At 44.2% G+C, this 20,505-nt stretch overlaps 1 protein-coding gene across 2 annotated transcripts in view; it reads left to right on the forward strand.

The window, feature by feature from the left end:
* The window catches only part of emid1 (EMI domain containing 1), a 53,490-nt gene that overhangs the window by 4,898 nt on the left and 28,087 nt on the right, over positions 1-20,505 (forward strand). For both annotated transcript variants that reach the window (XM_079271097.1, XM_079271096.1), the window contains exons 2-3: positions 1,723-1,836; positions 3,749-3,852. In XM_079271097.1, coding sequence (XP_079127223.1) covers positions 1,723-1,836; positions 3,749-3,852 — 218 coding nt within the window. The remainder of the gene's footprint in view (positions 1-1,722; positions 1,837-3,748; positions 3,853-20,505) is intronic.

Below are 20,505 nucleotides of genomic sequence, written 5' to 3' on the forward strand. Positions count from 1 at the left end.
CTGAGTTCATTTTTGTAGCCTTAAGGCTGATGGATTTACTAAGATAGGTGACGGGTGGGCTTGTATTAAAATGACATATGTGGCAGATGAATTCTCTGCTCGCTTTACTTGAGAAGTTTAGTGTTAATTCAAACTGTGTCTTACTTTTTCACACTTTAAGTAGTCCCTGGAACAAGTTATCTCAGACTCACACATTACTCTGGCGAACCTTTTTCAGACTGTCCTTACTCCGTAGGCTACATTATTATTATTACATAAATGGAAAACATCAAGATGAATCAATAATCCAGACTAAAGTATAGCAGAGAAAAAGCCACATCAAAAGGAAATACCTGCAGTCTTTTCCAGACATTTCTCAGAGGTGCCCCTGCTCGCTGGCTCAGGTCTGTGTGTGTGTGTGTGTGTGTGTGTGTGTGTGTGTGTGTGTGTGTGTGTGTGTGTGTGTGTGTGTGTGTGTGTGTGTGTGTGTGTGTGCGTCCCACCACCACATGTGGGGATCGTTAATTGGAGCTGGTTCAGGGCTGCTTCTCATCCTCCGCCATCGGCAGTTTCCTTTAGTGTAAACTGTCCCTCACACACACACACACACACACACACACACACACACACACACACACACACACACACACACACACACACACACATATGGTCTCACATATTGACAAACAGACTTGGGGGGGAACACACTCCCACTCTTGGAAACACATTGGCAGCAGAACACACAAAGTGTAGTTTTGTGTGAGGAGCTGCACGGCCTCTTTGTGGTTTCCACATACGGCCCCCTTTCTATACATCTACTGATTGTGTAAACACAGGCCATAGTAATTGTACTCCAGCTGTAGCCATGTGATCTGATTATTTGTACACTTTGTTGTTAATAAAATAATAGTGGCATATGGCAGCTCAAACAGCCTCAGTGTGTTTACATACATTAAAGCAAAAAAGAAGAGTAAGCAGCAGCCTTCAGTGGTTTGTTGATCTGATCAGTGGAGGGATGAGGTGACGCTGGGCTGTCCAGCTAAACGTTTCTCATGAACACATCTCATTGCCCCTACACTATCAGGAACAGATATCTGCTCCCCTTAGAGGGGTCATTTAAACCAAACCGATTAGCTCTCAAATAAATCACCATTAATTATAGTAACATGATTTGATGCCTTTAGCCGAATGGTGGCTTTGAATGCTTTACTGTGTGAACATTTTTTAATCAGCGATATCTCAGTATCAGATCTTAACCTCAGCGGCTCCTGATACTATGTCTCCCGAAGCCTCTCTGGAAAGGAAGTGGACTCATTACCCAAAACGAACCATGTTGAAAAACTTTAATCTCCGTATGGGACCTCGTCCCCCTCTTTATTCCGTCCTGAGGGACTTAACCTCTTCTGAGGGCCAAATGCAAACAAAACCGATGTGTTTTGATAGAAGAGAGAGAGACCGCAGTGTAAATACAGCCCACAATGCACTCCTGCCAATCTCGTGACTGATTAAAGCCATGCAAACACCATAAAGACGTTTCAAAACAAAAGCATGGGGGAAGGGATGGAACAACCTGAACCCGCGGGGAAACAAACAGCATAATCAATGTGACTGCGTGGGGAACCGTTCTTCCTTAAATTATTTACTTTGAAAATGTGATTTTATTCTGTAGCTAAAAATGACAACTGCTGTTTTATTCTGTAATCTGTATTTCTATGTTGTCGCTCACTCTATTTCTCCCTTCAGGAACTGGTGTCCTCACACGGTCACCAAGACCGTGACTTGCCAGGTGCAGAATGGGACAATGCTGCAGCGGGTCTACCAGACGTGCCGCTGGCCGCAGGGATGTACAGGAGGCAGGTGAGAAGGCCACTTTACCACAACTTTTACTGCTGAGCTTTTTATGGTGAATAGGCCACTTTAAAATGCTTCAAACAGCCTCTGTGGGAGTGCTATTAGGTATTTTGTTCCTTTTCTCTATTGTGGCGTTTAATAGCAAATAATAATAATCATTGTCATTCTTCTTCTTTGACTTTTATCTCCCACTTAGCAAAAAACTACAAATCAAACCATTAGCAAAATGGCTGCAAAGCCACAGTCGCCACCAGTTTTACCTAAAATAAAAGATCTGTAATATCATTTCAGGTCATTTTAAAAGAAGATCTACAGTTTGTTAGTATCTAGTTGCTCTTGGTAACGGATGCATATTGTAGCATCTGAAACTTCTCCTGTGGTTCAAGCGTGTAAGGCAAGGCAAGTTTATTTGTACAGCATATTTCAACAACAAGGTAATTCAAAGTGCTTCACATAAAACCATTAAAAGCATCAAAACATGAGGCAAAAGAAAAGGAGATTTAAAAACAATTAAGAACATTCATTGCATTAAAACATTAAAAAACAGTGCAAGAAATAAAATACAGTAGTAAAATGCAGAAATGCAGGAAATTTATTAATATATGAATTGAAAGTGGTTCAATTAAAGGCAGCAGCAAACAGAAAGGTCTTCAATCTTGATTTAAATGAGCTGAGGGTCTCAGCAGACCTGCAGCTTTCTGGGACTTTGACTGTGTAGGAGAACTATAGTGGCCCACAGGACATGTCTCTGTCTGGAACCAGTGTTTGGTTTGTCCGTTCTGAGCTGTTGCAGGATCATGGTGGCCATCTCCGTGAAAGAGGAGTAGTAACCACGCTTACGCACTATCATGTTGCAATTCCTCCAGGTTTTCTTGTTCTTCCCATTCTGCTGACAGTGAGTGAATCATCAGTCATTCAAGAGGAAATCAATACCAAGTTCTCAACAATAGATCAAAAGGCAACGCAGCTGCACCACATGTTGTGTTGTGAGTAACGGACTACTGATAAAGTTCATACAAGTTCACACTAGTTCCTGGCGGTAGACAAAAGGCATTGTGGGACATGAAGGAAATAATAAACGTAAATGAGGAGGGTTAACTGTTCTCTCTACGCCATAAACAAAGGGGTGAATTCACAAAAGGATCCCACAGCTTTTGTGCCCGCTAAACTGAGACAAATACAACAAAAAGAAACCGTGTCATTTTCAGAGAACCTGCAAAGATTGAAATGCACCCGTAACTGTGCTGCCAAGCAAATAGCATCTCTGTGCTCCTGTGCTATTAGCATGTATTGAAATGAGATAATATGCATACATTTGGTGCGAAATCAGTCCCTTTCTGCAAATCATGCAATCGAGCCTCATTGCAAAAACAACTCACAGTTACAGTGAAATTATTAGCCTCGTCAGAGACTTGATCGTGACATTAGTGCATTTATACCGACAGACTGGGATATTAAATCCCAAATACTTGTCTTTAATTCCTTGGGTTGAAATTTTATTTTTTATTTTTCTCTCTGCCTTTATTCTGCCGACAATGCTACATGAAAAATTGCAATCAGATGCAAAACTGTATGAGTGTGATTGTGCTGTAATATCGTTAGCGCAACATTTCTTTGTGGATCCGACCTTGAGATCGGGGAGATAGCGGCTGCAAGTGATGCACAAAGCACGGTGCTATCAGCAGCAGCAATCCCTTCTTTGTGGATTCACCTGTAAGAGATCAAATTACACCAGTTTCAAATGAAAAATACAAATTCATCAAAAATAACTCCAGCAACTCACTGGATCACAGATGCGCTGACACATTTATTTTTGCTTCAAAAAGCTCCCAGAGTCACAGTGCACACACAGACAGCATTCCCTGTATGTGTGTGATGGCTTTACATTTGTGCGTGTGTGTGTGTGTGTTTGTTTTAGCTACAGGACCGTGGTTAGACCTTCCTATAAAGTGGTGTATCGCACTGTGACCTCTCTGGAGTGGAGGTGCTGTCCAGGATTCAGCGGCGCTGTCTGTGAAGAAGGTAAGTCAAGACAGGAGGCCTCGCAGACACATGCACACGTTAGTTATACAGCAGCTGATATAAAGTGAACAGTTGGGGCTCTAGAAGGGGGCCATTTTCACAGTCTAGGACTGAAAACTGGTTGAGTGCGTCTCTGTTTCCTCTTTTCATCATTCTCTATCTCCTTACGCTTATCCATTTATCACCATCTGCATCCCTCTGCATGTGTGCCTTCCAATACATGTGAGTAATACTTTGAAACAGGAGTGATTTCCATTAGGCTTACATAAGCCAGCTTCATTCTTCTCAATGAAGTTCCGAAATCAGATCCTTCAGCCTCTTCAGGGTGAGTCAGATCCTTGCACATTATTAATCAGTTTTAATGTGTTCATCGTTACAGTCATTGTACTACGTAAGGGTTGATTCTTCAGTGTGGTTTTGAGTTTTATGGTCCAGCTGGAACCAAGTCTTCATGCTCGCACTGATGTTTCCATTTTTCAACTACAGTAGCTGCCCACCACACACACACACACACGCGCACACACACACACACACGCACACAGTGGATAATGGCTTCCCCTGGCACTGGCCCCCGTGTCTCTGCAGTCTGGGGAGAAGGGCGGAGCGTCTGTTTATGTGGTGACCCAGGACTCGACTGGGTGTAACGTGAATCGTCAGGCTTTGCGACACAAAGGACAATAAATGTTTACAGTGTTTAAAGTGGTCACTTTATTTGTGCTGCTGAAAGGCTGTTTATGCTACCACTCCCAGGTGAACGGCGAGCAACTCTCTGCCCTCCCAGTGGCCTGGAGGCTGCTGCAGTGAGGCTTCAGCTGGAGAAATGTCTCCACTTCCAAACTGCCTGAATGTCCTGCTTGTTTTAGAGCTTCCTCGCTTTCAAAGTCAAAGAACACATTGATAACCCAGACTTTACTTAACAAAAGCAGAGGAACACGCAGTCAACCAGGGAGGAAATTATCCAATTAAGTTGTTGCCGGAGGAGATTCCCCCCCGGTTGTCATGGCAGTAGGTGGGTGTCGAGCCAGCGGGGATGCTGGGATTAGCCACTTATCTGAGCGTCGTTCCGGGTGGCTTAGATCACAGGCGGCAGCTGAGTAGAAGTGACAGGTCCCATTCACAGGCCCTTTACTCTCCGGGCACCATGGATGCTCCAGGGCCACCGGCGCTTTGTTCCGCTCCTGCCACATGAGCAGAACCTCTTGCCAGCGCAGAACCTGATACCCCGCTGCTGTCTGCCTCATTCGCCCTGCTTTAAGGAGAAATAAAAGCTTGCCGCACGGGCAAAGCTGGAGACCGGATTGCTCTTAAATCTGTTGCCATAATGTTGCCGAGCTGCACACATAGTTCAGTGGGTGCAAGTTTCAAATACAGGCTCCTAATACCCGTTTGTGGCTCCATCTGCAAATCTCTACGCATCTCTTTGTGGATTCCCAGACGGCTTTGAGCACTTGTTTGACCTCGAGTTTGGATGAAACAAAAAGTACCTCTGTTACATAACAGAAGAAACAACTATCATTCTTTTCGAAATCTTCTGTCTAGGTCGGACATTAAAAACATATTGCTTTTGATCTCATAAATCTCATAAATAACGAACACCGAATACATATATCTGTAAAAAAAAAAACTATTTTGGAGTCCCAGCATCTCAGTGGTTATATACCTTTGCTCCCATCATCCATTTTCCTCTGCTTGTCTGCTTTTCACAGACTGTGGAAAATGTGTATGATCCGCTCATTCACTCACGCCCGCCCTGCCTTGACTTCCACCCTTCTCTCAGCAGCCCAACCCAAAAGCCTCTGGCCACGTCTGACTCCCAAGGCCAGTCTGCATTACAGCAGATCTCAACAATGTCCATACCAGCAGGACTCTGGGGCTGCTTTAAGGTGCAAGAGAGGACAGGAGGTGCGTTATAGGCTGAGAGCACGGTCTTGATAAGCTTATATTTTAAATTGGAGATGAGAGAGTTGTTTTCTCTCGCATCCTTCCGTCCTCACCCGTCTGCCTGCCAGTCGATTGGTCAACATATGTAAATCAACAACTGAAGAAAAGATAGTGTCTCTGTTTTAGATTATGCGTTTCCACAGCAGCAGATATAATGAGAGAACATTATGGGAAGAGTTCACGCCATGCTGTCATCCAGTCATACACAGGCTCGTGAGGCTTTTTGGCATGTCGCACTCAAACCGAGGGCTCCAAAAGCAAAACATTACATCACACCCGGGCTGATAAACTAAAGCCATCACAGTCCAAGTGCACTAAGATAGCACTGCATCAGACAGGAACCTTTCACGTTCACTCTCTTGTTCTTATTTCCTCACCCTAACCTCAAGGACTTGGCTGGAATTCCAGGCCAGTGGTGTAATTACTGGGTCCTAATTGTTTTCTATGCGGTTTGGGAGATATTGTCTTACTTGTGGACCTGGAACACAATCGTCTTTATCTCTGATTGAGCTGAAAGGAAAAAAAGGCTGAGTATTTTCAGATGGAAGCTCTTTCATAAGCTTGCTAGAAGCAGGGATTTAATGTATGCCTGGTTGGCTTTGGCATTCCAAGTAAGTAAATGCTTGTTTTTAGATGGGATATCCTAAGTTGTGCTACATCAAACACAAATATCACAATTATACCTAATTTAGAAGCAATTTTGCGACACAAGAATATCAAATGTAACCCATAAAAGCAACATTATTACATTAGAGCTGGCTCTCAAAGCCTCAAACCCGTACAGGTTGCATCAGTGTCAATATACAGTGCAGCGCTGAAGGATGACTGCACGCTCAGCAGTTGTGTATATCAGTCAAGTTCATTATTTTGGACTTTGCCCTCTGTATGTTAATTGTGATGAAGTCTTAAAAGTGTGAAGACGGCACTAGGAGACAGCAGTAGATATTTGCTTTGTTTTGATTGATGACAGGACGGCACTTAAAATAAATATGGGTGCAGCTTATCGCAGGAGGGGGCCGGCATGCAGCACAACATATGGGGGGCCGTAGGTTTGAATTAGCACGGCTGTCATGGGGGGGGGGGGGGGGTCCCATCAAGCCATATCTCGCAGCCAAGCGGAGGCTGCGGTTTTTTTGGGTCGCAATTACGTTATGGCTGGGAGGCATCGGCCCGCTGTCTGCAATAAGCCGCAGAAATGTAATCTGTGTTTTCACAGCTCAGCGTGGCTTATCGCAGGCCTGCACGCTAACACCCCGCGCTTTAAACATCAGTCGGCTGCAGCTTGCCATTAGCAACCGAGGAGTGGGAGTACGTGGACGGCGGTATACGCGTCTGTCTGACTGCCAGAGTGAACGTGTGGGTGGAGGTGTTGAGGATTTGTACAGTGAGGGATGCAGCTGTTGGGCGTGATTAGCTGCTTTAATGGCAGCAGGCTTTAGGAGCTGTTAGGGAAGCGACCCCAGCCTGAGGTTAGAGGGGAGGGAGCTGAAAAAGAGCAGGTGACCTCCACTCCTCTTCGACCACACAGAGCAGCACCGTCAAAGTCATTTACACAGACAAACATGGAGTCAGCTTCTCATTCAGCCCTCCTCTTTTCCTTCAGTCACATTCCTGGATCCCCCTGTGTTTGCATTAGCGGGTGTTCAATATGTTATGCTCCTCTTGCTCCAATTCATTCACAAAAAAAACCAGATTTAAGTGTCAGAATTAGCCAAATCCAGAGTATTTATGTCCTCATGAGACGAGATCCACAAGGACACATAAATCACATACATACAGGGAGGCAGGCTGTAGCCGGCATGCAGAAAAAGGCCACAGCAGCTGATATTCATGGTTATGTAAATGGCCAGCGCAGCACAAGTGCTTGAGCCCAAATTGGAAGCAGCTGAAGTTAAGGCAAACTGGGCTGAGGGCCCCAGATGAGATGAGACATGGGAGAGTCCAACCCTTCGAGGTCACGCTGCTTTGCTCAGGGGAATTGTCATTGTAGTCAATAATTATCAAACAACACCACTGAAGACACAAAACAACCAACGTAAAACCAACTCAATTCTTGCGTACGTGTCTGCTGGTATCATCAGGTTCATGAAAAATCCCAAAATGATACGTCCTATAAGGGCTCAGGTATTTAAATTGGAATTCTGATAATATCATGACATTTTTTCATGGATGTTCAATGCAAACCACATACAGAGCAGTCTGTTGAATAATACGGTCATCAGATTATACTTATGACTTCCTATGCCTACATGGTTTATGTTTGACTGTAATATTTGAAGGCTAAAGTTATGGTAGACTATAATTTTCCTGCCAGATTCATTCATTCATTCTTATTTATTATAATAGTTTATTTGACAACACGAAGTATAGGTCCATTTGCTTACCTGCATCTCCTGGCGTTTAGTCCGTTCTCAACTCTAACATAAATGGCAGTGAGCTTCGAGAAATGCAGAAGCACAATTCTTTCGCTGAAACTTTTTAAAGTTTCATACATACTTAACCTTGATTCTGAGTCAAGTTTTATGTATCTGGCTCCTGGACTGGAAATGCCTCTTCTGCTTACTGATTTATTTATTATTTCCCAAGACTTCCCCCGGGAGTGCATTGAAAACTGTTTTTCCCATAAAGTGGGTCAAGTCAGCACTGCAAAAAAAACTTTTAGCAATGAAAATAGATACACACACACACACACATGCAATGGCAGCTGGAGTATTCTTCTGTCCCAATAAAGCAGAGGCATTTCCCCTCGCCCAGTAGTTTAAGTGGACTAGTGTGCTTACGGAGTGACCCACAAACAGACGGATCACGCAATCAGGAGTAGAGAGAAGAAAGACGCTCTCTTCCTGGCCAAGATAAGGCCACATGAACTCGTAACGGCGCTTTTATCATGTAGACAGATAAAGAAAAGAAAAAGGCTTTTAAGTCCTCCTTCACTACTGGAGGTGTGGGCTCTATCTCCTTCCTCTCATCTCTGATCCGCTCAGCAGCTGATGCCATTGAAGCTGCATTAACCCCGTCCGCTCGCTGCCTTTCAACATCACCATCTCTCATCTTGACGGTATAGAGTGGCATGATGTCGGTACTGTTTAACACAGCGCTGAGAAGGTAATGAAGCACATTTGGGGTTTTGACGTCGGTGCAAAGACAATGGCAGCAGCGATGGAGCGGGTACGCCTCGGGTCCGGTTGGTTCCATACAGCTGTGATGAGTTCAATGAACCCAATCCTGCTTATTGCAAATCACTATCTCTCATTTGTCAGAATTATCAACTTTTCTGTCTTTTTCTGTCTTCATCTTCCTTCTCCATCTTTCTGTAGCTTCGTCAAGCTGTGAAGTGCATTTTGAATTACCTACTTTTGCTTTTACTTGCCCTTTTATTTAAGATGGTGACTATTTTCTTGATGAACCGATGGATTGATTGAATTTTTGATGAATAAAAACACCGAAAAATTCTAATTTCCACTGTGGTCCTCCAACATACAGTAAACAACACAACTAAAAACACAACAGTCGAGACAAAACAGGAAATCAGTGAAATATGCGAACGGTGATGTATTCAAATTGTTAGTGACAACATTTTAAAAACGAAGAAAAACCAGAACATTTGATAAGCTGGAGTCAGCAAACGTAACCAATTAGTCAATCAGCAATTATTGCAGATAGACTTTCTCTCAATTAAAGTTTCAACTCAAACTAAACTTCACGCTTTCATCCTCTGATTATGACATCAGTCATGTCAATCGCTGTAAAATCCAGTCATGTCTCCTCACTGCTGTCTCACCCTCAGCCCCCGCTGTGGATGTAGGCCACACAAATACAATAAAAACAGTTGTTTTTAGATCAAATATTATTCTCTGACATTGTATCAGTCTGTGGCTGTTGTACACTCCCACCAGTCGCCCTGATGATGTAGCTACTCATTTGTGACTGTTATGAGTTCATAAACATGTTCAACGCCACATAAGAGACGCTCCAGTGTTGTGGCTCAGTGGGTGGGGATTTTATGAAGCCGACCTTCAAACCTTCTCCACTCCCATGTATACTAAACCACAAACAGACCACCACATCAGAGATGTCGCTGTGGCATGTCGTGGTGACATCATTTATGGCCTCTCGTATCACAGACCTCCCAAACCCCCCCCCCCCCCCCCCTCCGGTTCGGTCTCAGTTTCCCAGCCACTAAACGCTGCACTCTTGGATAACTTGTAGAATTTAAAAGCCATTGCCCCCGTCTGAGCTCGTGAGCTCTATTTTGGTGCTGGTCTTTGCATATATATTTCCATTTGCTCATGTGCTTGTGATACGCTGCTCAGCGGTGATGAGTAGAGTGGGGCTGATGGTTGTGATTAGTTCTCGACTGAAGACGAGGTTTGGATGAACTGCACCAGCAGTCGGCCTAATTAGAGACATCCAAACTAGACAGAGGAGCCCATCGTCTTGACCAACAGAGAAATGACCTCGCTGGATCCGCTAGAAGAGGAAAGAGCAGAGGATGATAGAACTTGTCTCATATAAAGCTGAAGCTACACACAGTTGGTGAGGTGGGACTTTACAGGAAGATTGTTTGTACAGTCGCAGACGAGAGAGCTGCGTCTTTGTGTGTTCACCTTGGTGTAGAGTTATCCTAATTAAAGGCAAACTATCGTACCCACTACCAACTATCAGGGTACCCAGAACTGAGTTTGCAACCGATCGTATATAAATATGCCAACTGTCTGTGATACTCTTCATACTACATCTATTGGACTGTAATGGGCTCCGACTACAGGCCAGTGTTTATTATGGTCTTAATGTGGTTACATTTCATATATTGTGCAGGCACACTATGAATTCTAGCATGTAAGCAAATTGGTCGCAGGAAAACCCTCACAATCTTAAGTTGAAATGTGAAATACAGTCACCAAGAGTTTTGAGTAACCACATATCCAAGATCTGCAGAAATGTGATTCGATACTGTGATTTATTTCAGACCCAGGGTCAGGCTTTCATCATAGATTATTGACATAATCAATGTTTCATGGTTAAAAACCAGCTCTGTCTCATTTCACTATTGTGGAACTAAATTTAACATTGACGACCATCTGAATGTCTAAATTATCGTACATTGATTGTACATCACACAATGTAAGAGCAAAACGATCGTACTGCCGGTAATTCAATAAGCAGCATGTGCTCTTTAAAACCAACTGGTTTAAAGGCTGCTGCTTGTCTTACACTTCAAGCCGTCTTCAGCGCTGCAGTGTTGTTTACCCTGCACGACTAGAGCATGTAAGACATGCATCATTTAGGAAAGGGCTCGAATCTCCTTTGCTGCATCGTCTGAGGTCGTGTCTCAGGGGCTTCTCTTCATATCCACGCACACTCTGGCATCTTCATTCTACAGTGCCGCACAGACGGCACTTCCTTTTACCGGCTTCTTGTTCGCTTGCAGACGCGCATCTCGTTGGGATCATCTCAGGTTCACAGAGTGATGTTCACATTGTTCAGGAAGTGTGGTATGCTTCAGTGGTCCAGGACTAGTCCAGGAAGAGGTTGTGGCGGCGCGCTGGTGAGGCAGTGTCAGGGGCTCAGAACCAGAGAGGCCCAGCGGGGTGTGCTCATTATCAACAGGACGTACCCCTGAACCTCTAAACCCAGGCCTGCATTCCGTCCGCTCCGCTGCCCCCTGGGACTCATCCAGAGGGGGGCTTTAACAGCCCCGTTGTTTTGGTTGGACCCTCGCCACGGCCAGAGCCGAGCTGTGCATGACGACCCCCCCCCTCTCCCTCCCCTGCCTCAATCGGGACCATAAATTCAGTCTGTGTGTTCCTGCTTCCTCAGGTGTTTATGGCTCTCTCACTCATTCATACTGCGCTCACAGCCGGAGCCTGGCAGCAAACAAACACGAGCACACACGCAGGACATGTTTTTGAAACACCTGCTCCCCACAAGCAAAGACGCACATAAATCAAGTTTGTATGTCGAGACAGACACGTGACTCAGACTATGTTCGACATGAATTACAGCACAGATGACTCGGGTGGCACAAACACGCTGAACTTGCTGACTCTTCTGTAATCAATAAGCTCGGTACAGGACACAGACACGCGCTCACTTTCTCTCTTTTTCTGAATGCAGACACACTGTATATGAGTTGCATGCGTTGCATGCGTTGCCTGACAGGGCAGTAAATCACTGGCACATTGGCAGATGAATAAATGGAAATTATCCGTTATTTGCAGCCCTCCACGGCGAAAGCATGTTCTTTACGGCATCAGCTACGACCACAGGTTCTGTTGCAACTCTGCAAACCCTGAATGGTCAAACATACATGTGGCTTTCAAGGTTGAAGTCTCATTGGGGCTGAAATGTGTGCACGCCTGAGACTCAGTCAGGTAGTTTGGATAAAAACATCCACAAAATGACATAATGCTTCTCTTTGTACGCATTACAGAAGTAAAGAGAATGAGGAGGAACAGTAAAAGCTTTCACTGTAAACATTCTGTGGATGTGCACAGTGGTTACATATTTGTAGTTGTTTTTGTACTTTGTGTATATTACAAACTTGACTCTGTATCGATGTGAAATTAGGTAAATGTTGATGCTGATGTGTCAGAAACTACACTTGTACAGTTCAGAGGATCTGGTACTGAACCACGGCCTGCACACAAATTGGCCTTTGCAAAGCGGTTACCCTTCTTGGACATCCCCCATCATTACATCCTATTTACAAAAGACCAAAAGGATTATTCTCAGTTCATGCATTTGATATGAACCCTTCACTTTGCCTGTGTAAACCTGGCTACTCGAGTAGACAGAGCCCTATTGAAGCAGAGTTACAAAATCTGCGGCCAGATGGGTTCTCGACCCCGAGACAAAGTGGAGAATTACAGTTTGTCCTGAGACTCGGAGCTCAGCTCTCTCTTCCCTCTGGCCTCCCTCAAAGGGGGGGGGGGGCACATATCTATTCCCTCTCTCCTAGATGCAGAAAGAGATGAGTGTGTAAAACGAGACTGGCTGTACTAATGAACGGGTGGCACGACTCCAATGGGACACGTTTCCCCAAGCGCCGCCGGGTAGGAAAGGCAAGAGAAAAGAGGATGTGTTTTACCTCCTCTTGTTTTCACAAGCTGACACTTGCAAAGAAATGGGATGGCACTGTTGTGTAAAGCCAGACGAGGGGAAAATATTATAAGGGACATGGAGAGAAGGGGAAATGGAGGGGTGTTCTTAACTGGAAAGGCCTGTTCCTGTTCCTGTTAAAAGGACAAAGAACAGGCTGAAGTAATAACCGTGATGAGCATCATTCCTACTTCCTCTACGAGCCAGAACCACAATGCTCCTTTGAGGTACCTAATCTCTTCATAATGTAACCGAACTTAAGAAGTAAAATTAGATTTGAGGCTCCCGAGTCTTTGTGTGCTCTGTCTCACAGTCCATGCACCGCTACCCCCTGCGTGTGGTTGGGTAGCCAAAGGGATGCCAAAGGGGTGAAAGGGCAGAGAAATGAGGGGTGCAGGGGTTTGTGCTTTCCTGCAGAATAATAGCAAGTATTGTTCCTTAAGTGGCAGCACCGTATCAAGACCAGCACAGGATATTTCTTGACATACTCATTCGGTGTCGGTCTTAAATTTCTTCAGAGCTGTATGTAGTGAGCTGGTCATGCTAAGGGAGCACAATGTGTTCCTTTTAGCGCCTGAGTATCAGTGAATCAAAAGAGTGATTACAGCACCATACAAGTGCCTCAACATCGAGGAAGACGTTTAACTGCGATAGCCGGGGAGAATTGAGTGCACCTTGTAATACATGGTTGTACTTTATTCCCCTGTTTTCTCTTCATCTACACTGAAGACTGAAAACTGTAGTCAGCAATATGGAGACTCCAGAGCTGGATAAGAGCGACAGTTGAGTCTCAGCAGTGGATTAATACTTTCTCTGTGGATGACTTATTGTGACGGAGGCCTAAAAACACTCCCCGATCAGCACAGAGAGAGGAGAGGGCACGCTGGGAGATGAATTACAAACACTGCTCAATATCATTCATCCATCAGAGCAGCTCTTTTCCACCAAGCTGGAATTCCTTTCCCCTAGCTGCACCTGACAGCGCAGAAACCTTAGACGCAGATACCGCCGGTTCACTTTTTCTTCCAAAAGTGCAGCAGAGTTTTTCAGGAGGCTCTCGGGCACGACCGAGGCAGCTCCTGTCAGCAGCAAGCAGCCGCCCTCCTCTCTGGATGAGCTCGAAGGACCGATCTGAGAGGCTGTGTGCAGCAGACGGGTGGAGCGCGGATGGCTATCGTCAGCATTTTGACTCCGATGCTGACGTCTGAATGAAAGTTGGGCTAGAATTGTTGATGAAAAGTGTAGATGTTGAAAGGGAATGGCATCGTGCGGTGCAGTCGACTGTGCAGAGGGATAAGGGACCTGCTTATTGGCCAAGGACAGCTTGCACCACGTTCATGCCATAGGCTAGATACTATTTCTACCACATTACAAGATGAAAGAGTCCACAGAGACTTTGTGAAACCATATCTTTTGATGAACACTAGTTAGTCGTCCTTAACACCCCCAGTCACAAAATCCCTGGACCTGTTTGGGAAGTTGTGGAGCACAACGTTTATATTTGTCTGCAGAATGTTTCAGTATCCCACATACAAGTTTAGGACTTGTATGAGAGAAAGGGAACGGCTGCTGTCATGTTTGATGCTTGTTTGAAACTCAATCGTGTTTTTGCATTTTCGAGTCAAAAAGTGGCCATTTTGAACTCCCAAGTTCGAAAACTACCTCGAGCAAGAATAGCTACTGTTTTTTCATACATAATTCTAGGTCGGCCTCGAAATTCATCATTATGGTCGTTGTTTTGGATGCAAATGGATTTCAGTTTGTGGCGCTCACTGTGTTGCAAATAATAGTTTGCCATTTGGATGGACTGACCCTTTCTTGACTTTCCTCCCAAGAAGAATGACAGCATTGGATTGTTTGTTGTTGGAAAGGACAAATCATATTTTGTTTTGTTTTAAGGACTTGTTGGACCCTTTACAAGTCTGACAAAATATTATTTACCTATCTCACTGTCATATGACCACCGTGTAAATAAGCTCAGTGGATGCGCTGGGAGACACAGAAGTGTAGTCTGCATGACTCACAGCTACAAGATACTTTGTCGCTCTGAAATCAGCCCTTAGGCTCATGATCTCATGTATGAATTATGGTAACCCTTTGCACTTTTTGAGTTTTTCACCCTCTCACAGACACAGGGAGGAGGACTTGAGTGCTAAAACAGTATAAAACCGCTTTAATTTTCCTCTTGTGTTGAGTCTGATCATCTCACCGCCGAGTGACGTCATGTGTTATTCTGAAGCTTTCAACTGAAAGACTTTTTCTGTTTATGTAAAGTGGTCTGGTGAATAGCTTAATGTAGATGGGTGTAGACTGAGTTTTAAGGGTTGGTTTGCCGTAAATTGTCACTTTTGTTTTTAACAGCTTTCATCAGTAGTTTAACAGTCTGCAGATAAAACAGAAACAGCCCACGAAGTCAGCAATTAGCTTTCATGTTTCGTGTGTGGATGTTGAAACTTAATCTCTTAATAGTGACTTTTATGAATCAATTAAAACGTGTTGAATAGCAGAGGGTGAGTAAGAGGATTAAGAGCTCATGAGAGGTGCCGCTGATGGTTTTTGGCTGACCGCTGCATCTTGAAATCCTTAATAAGCAGCCGCTCTGTACTTTAACCTGTCTGTGTTCGACTACTGCGAAGTAGCGCAAGCACTCTCTCCTTATCTCCCAGTGTGTCATACCTTAATGTACTGTCCATTTGTTGGGCTTGCAGTCAGACAGTGAGACACATCCATCCATTGCTTTTACTGCCGCACCAAATGCCTGGAGAGGTGAGGTCACTGTCAGCCAAGACCTCCAGGTCTGCTCCAGAGCACAACTCACACCGCCAGATATCAGCGCTGAAGAAGGGAGGACAGACAGGATACACACATGTTTGGAAAACACACACACATATGCTGCATGCCAGACAGACACACACTGCAAACACACACACAAAACAAAAGACCACAAAAGACCCCGTACGTCTCTGGCAGACTAGTGGGACTTCTCCTCTTTCTTAAACTGGACACTGAATCTTTATCTTGACCACTCATCTCTAAATTACTTTTAAACTGCTTTAATGATGAGATAGTTGCAGATGTAACAAATCCTGTTCGTGTAATGATTAATACTGTGCTGATGGTTGCTGCATGTAATTAAAAAGGCAAACAGTAGAATCGCCCATGAATCATAATCAAATTAATCATTTTATTCAGCCTACATGCGGTTCAGTGATGCTTTCAACAGCTTCACATCCTTTAAGTCGTATTCAAGACTGTCTCACATGTGAGCTGGTACAGGTTGTTAAATACGATCTGTGACATCATTTATCAAACGAAGGTTCCAATCATGCTCTGCTTACAGCTTCTCAAATATGAGGATGTGCTGCTTTTCTTTTTTTTTTTATAGAATCATACATTGAATGTCGTTGAGTTTTGGAACAATCATTTGACAGATTATGAACTATTTTATGTAATATCAGACTAAAACTGTTAATCGATAAGTTGAGCGATCAAAATCAACAGTTTTGATTGATTGAAGCCAAAATGTCAAAGAATCACTATCTCCAGCTTCTCACATGTGAATATTTGTGGGGGTTTTCTTAGACTTCTATCACAGTAAAGTGAATGTCTTTGAGTTTTGGACTGTTGATCAGACAAAACAAACAATGTAAAAATGTCAGCTTGGGCTTCTTTTTTTTTTTTTTTTACTATTTTCATTTCCTAAACCAAACAACAACAATAATTGCCATGTTGTTACTACATTGCGGATAGATGTTACTAAAGAGTCTTGAGGTTTGTTCTTCTCCTCGATCAGCGGTTTCTCACAGTGTGGGGTCGAGGGAAGGCTGTTGTTGGAAAGCTTTGTGAATGCCAGCAGGGAGGAGTTTGAAGGGGAGCTTGTGTTCCTTTGTAATGCGGTGCTGAGATAAGAGCAGCATCCACCACGTCAGCCCCTGCTGGAGCCCCGCGGGGTCATCCGACCCCTGTTGACCTGCAACTGTGATCACACAGTCTGTTTTATTACCTGACGGCAGCGACATGATGGATGCCTCGGCGCTGTTCGCTTCTCGTTTGGCCTGTTGTTTCTGTGAAGGCAGTGATGGTTCTGCTACGTTTTGATCTGTGTTTCCTCTCATCCTGTAATCTGCTCGCACTCCCCCGCATGGGAGCCTCTCCTCTGTATGTGTGTGTGCTTTCATCCTCGTGTGCATGTCTTCACACAGTCAGCTCTGTCTGTGGGCATGTTGTGTTCAGAGACAAGTTTTCAGAGATAAGACCATCATTCTGAATAGAAGCGTCCCATCGTCCTCCCTCTAGCTCCTATTTACTTCTTCTCTTTTATCTTCACTCCTTTTCATTTTTCATTCCCAGCAGTTTTCTCATTTCTCTCTCTCTGAGTGATCTGTAGCAGCGGCAGTAAATTGCAGTGTGCCTGCAAACTGTGGGAGAGTTCCTGTGTCACAGTATTTAGCCTGAGAGCAAAGGAGAATGGATGTCAGATTGACACCGCAGCGCTCCATCACCGAGCATCTCTGCCGTGGCAAATCCAGAGAAAGAGTTGGACATGAAATCACTTTTAAGAAGGAAGAGTGCATCAGTGAGCCCTTTCAATCATCCAGAGGCCCCCGCTGGTGTTCGCCAAAACATTAGCAACAAAATCGAGTCTGCTCTATAACTTGTACAGTTAATAAATCGGCTCATTCATTTCCCCCAAAACTAATTTCTACATTATATGAAGTTGCTGTATTTATTACATGGTAAAATATGGAGTAGAGTCTTTTTCTTTATGTCTGGTATGAAAGCTTGTTGATCGTTTGAAATAAATTATGATTTTTATTGATACACGATGCATGCCAATTTAATTTTCCATTTAAAACCAAAGGAATAGCAGCAGTGCTTTTATTTATATTGTTAAACAATGTTTGTGAATGCCAATTAGGTTTTTTACATGTCTTCCAGCAACTCTTGAAGTATGTAAACGTTTAGCTTTCAATGAGTGTGTTTTATAGTATGTCATACATGAGAGACACTTTTTAGGAAAGCACCTCCTCTATATCAGCTTGGATACCTCCCGAATAGATGCACTTAATGGACCAAATACTTAAAAATAAATAAATATGAATTTACTTTTTCTTCTCAAGCTCCTCCTAGTCACACCTACTTTGCAAAGTGTATGATGACCCTATTGAAAGAAACCCTGTGTTTTGACCTCTTCAGACCAATTCCCTTCTGCATGCAACTTGGAAGTACAGTGAAGTTGTGCCAGAAATTCCTCCTCAACATGATTCACACACACAGGTGTGACAACAAATGTCTCTTCCTTTTCTTTCTTTTCTTCCTTTTCTTTTCTTTTCTTTTGTTCCCATGCACAAACCCTCCAGGACCCGGATCTGGAGACGGCCGCTATCCTCCTGTGTCTGTATTTTGGTCCTCTGCACTGCTCAGCTCTGCTCTGCCCCTCTTTAGCTTATCTTCCCTTTGTAGAGCACACAGAGCACGCGTACTTATCTCCAATGGTGCAAAACACAAACATACCCCCGCTTGCTTGAGGGTTTCCATCTGCCAGAGGAAGAGGACATGAGACAGAACCACATGTTGGAGTAGCACTGGCCAGGCCTGAGGTGTCGTCGCTGGCTTCGGGTGTCGGGGGTTTGGTGTTAATCCAGACAACAGCGATATAGGGCCTCACACAGGCCTTCGTGAGTAATAATCTCCCAGCCGTGCTGATGAAGAGAAGTGTGGCGTGCACGCATAATCAACTTTGTTTGCTCGTTCATGCCTGTCGTGATTATGCTTATCTGCAGGGTGCTGAAATCCTCTGAAGGTCATTTTGTTTGTTTTCCGAGGGAGTTTCCAAAAACATGTGAGTGTTTGTCATCAGGATTGAGATGATGCTGATAGCTCTGGCTGTGCATGGATTAGCCTTTGAAATTCCTGCATCCAGTCATGAGTGCCACCCACTGCATGCACTGTGTGTCTGCTCATGGTGTGGGCTTTCTCCCTGAACACTGCACACCACATAACTTCCTGTCAATATCTGAGTACCGGTAGATTTGAGGATTTACTCTGTTTATTTTCAGTGTGCCCAGAGGGACTCGCCATGTTAGCCTCGTTAATCCTGCTGTTCTATCTCTGACAGAAGACCAGAGCTCTTATCCTTCACTGTGTGTTTGTCTTGCTGTGGGCTGTTTTGGTAACTCAAATACTTTACACACCGTAGTGTTCACTTCCTCCACGCTGTCTCAAATGGATGAAAGAAAACCTTTTTTTTTTTTCCCCTGCCGGGTTAAAAGTCAGACGCTGCATGGATCTGTTGAAGTGTTCTGAGGTCACTACATATCATGTCTGTCTTCTGTTTTTCTGGATGTAAGTTTAGCCGGTGTAAAACCTCCGGTGCAGTGCGAGTGATCAGGAGAATTAGGTGCAGATTGTTGCATAGTCTTTCATACATCTTCATTTATGTCTCCATCGTGAAAGGCTCCTTATGTTGTGTAAACTGTATGAGAGCCATGATTCAAATCGTCCTCGTTTGTGATTTGTGTTTGCGTAACCTCAGCGAGCCCAGGTCCGACATACTTGGATCATTGCCGGACTTAAAGCCTTACCTCCTGCAGGCCAGCCGTCACTCAGCACGGTGCCGGTTAGCGGTGTGCCGGCTTAACGCAGGTTTGACCCCCAACCAGGTGTGTGCGACTTGTGTATGCGTCTCACGTCTCGGCTGTGGTGTCGGGTTTTCCGGTGCCTCGCCAATGCGAGTCTACCTGAGTAGCGGCTCACTGTTCCACACACTATCACCCTGAACCCAAAAAGCCCAATCAGCTTTGATCCCACCCTGCGGCCCCTGGAAGTAAGTGGGGTCTAATCCCCAAAAAAGCCTTAGAAAGACAGAGGAATGCCTGGCACACAGCACACCATTCACTCAGGGATTAGACTGAGAGGAGCTCAGCTTCACACAGTCATTTACTCCACTCACTCTCTGTGAGTACATGTGTGTGTGTGTGTGTGTGTGTGTGTATGTGCATATCTATATGTCTGCTAATTATGCATGCATGCATACTAGGGTTAGACAAAATACTCTAAAACCTCAAGAAAACTTTGCTCACGCTGCCAGCAACCCGGGTCATATTAGGTTGAATGCTAATTAGCAGCATAATAAAAAGAGGTTTGGCAATCAGCTCTTTGATACTTCAGGCTTATGTGAGTTTTCAAAGCAGCGAAAAGCTCCAAAGACAAAGAGCCTAAATGTCCGTGCCACGGCCGAGAGTGCACTGGTCCAAAAAAAAAGTCCAGAGTAAAGTGGAAGCTGCTTTCAAATTGAGGCTTGACGAAACAAAAAAATATTCTGTGATTTAATGATTTAGTCAAAGACTATTTTTCCGACAGACAATAACACTTAACGACACATTTTTACTATAATTTTTCACGATGGATAATCAAATTAAGGATGATTCCACTGTTTTCAAAAACCATCAATTGTTCATTTGATAGTTTCTAGCTCAGAATCATTCGTTTGGACAGCAGCAGAAGTTTGTTTAAAAAAATGATACCACTGAAAAAGATAAATGATCGTGTTATTGCATTAGAACCCAGCCTTATTGCAAGTCCTGACAATACAAGCTAGATGCTTATTGG

The sequence above is a fragment of the Melanostigma gelatinosum genome (assembly GCF_949748355.1).
Source record: "Melanostigma gelatinosum genome assembly, chromosome: 6".
In the NCBI taxonomy this organism is placed as follows: domain Eukaryota; kingdom Metazoa; phylum Chordata; class Actinopteri; order Perciformes; family Zoarcidae; genus Melanostigma; species Melanostigma gelatinosum.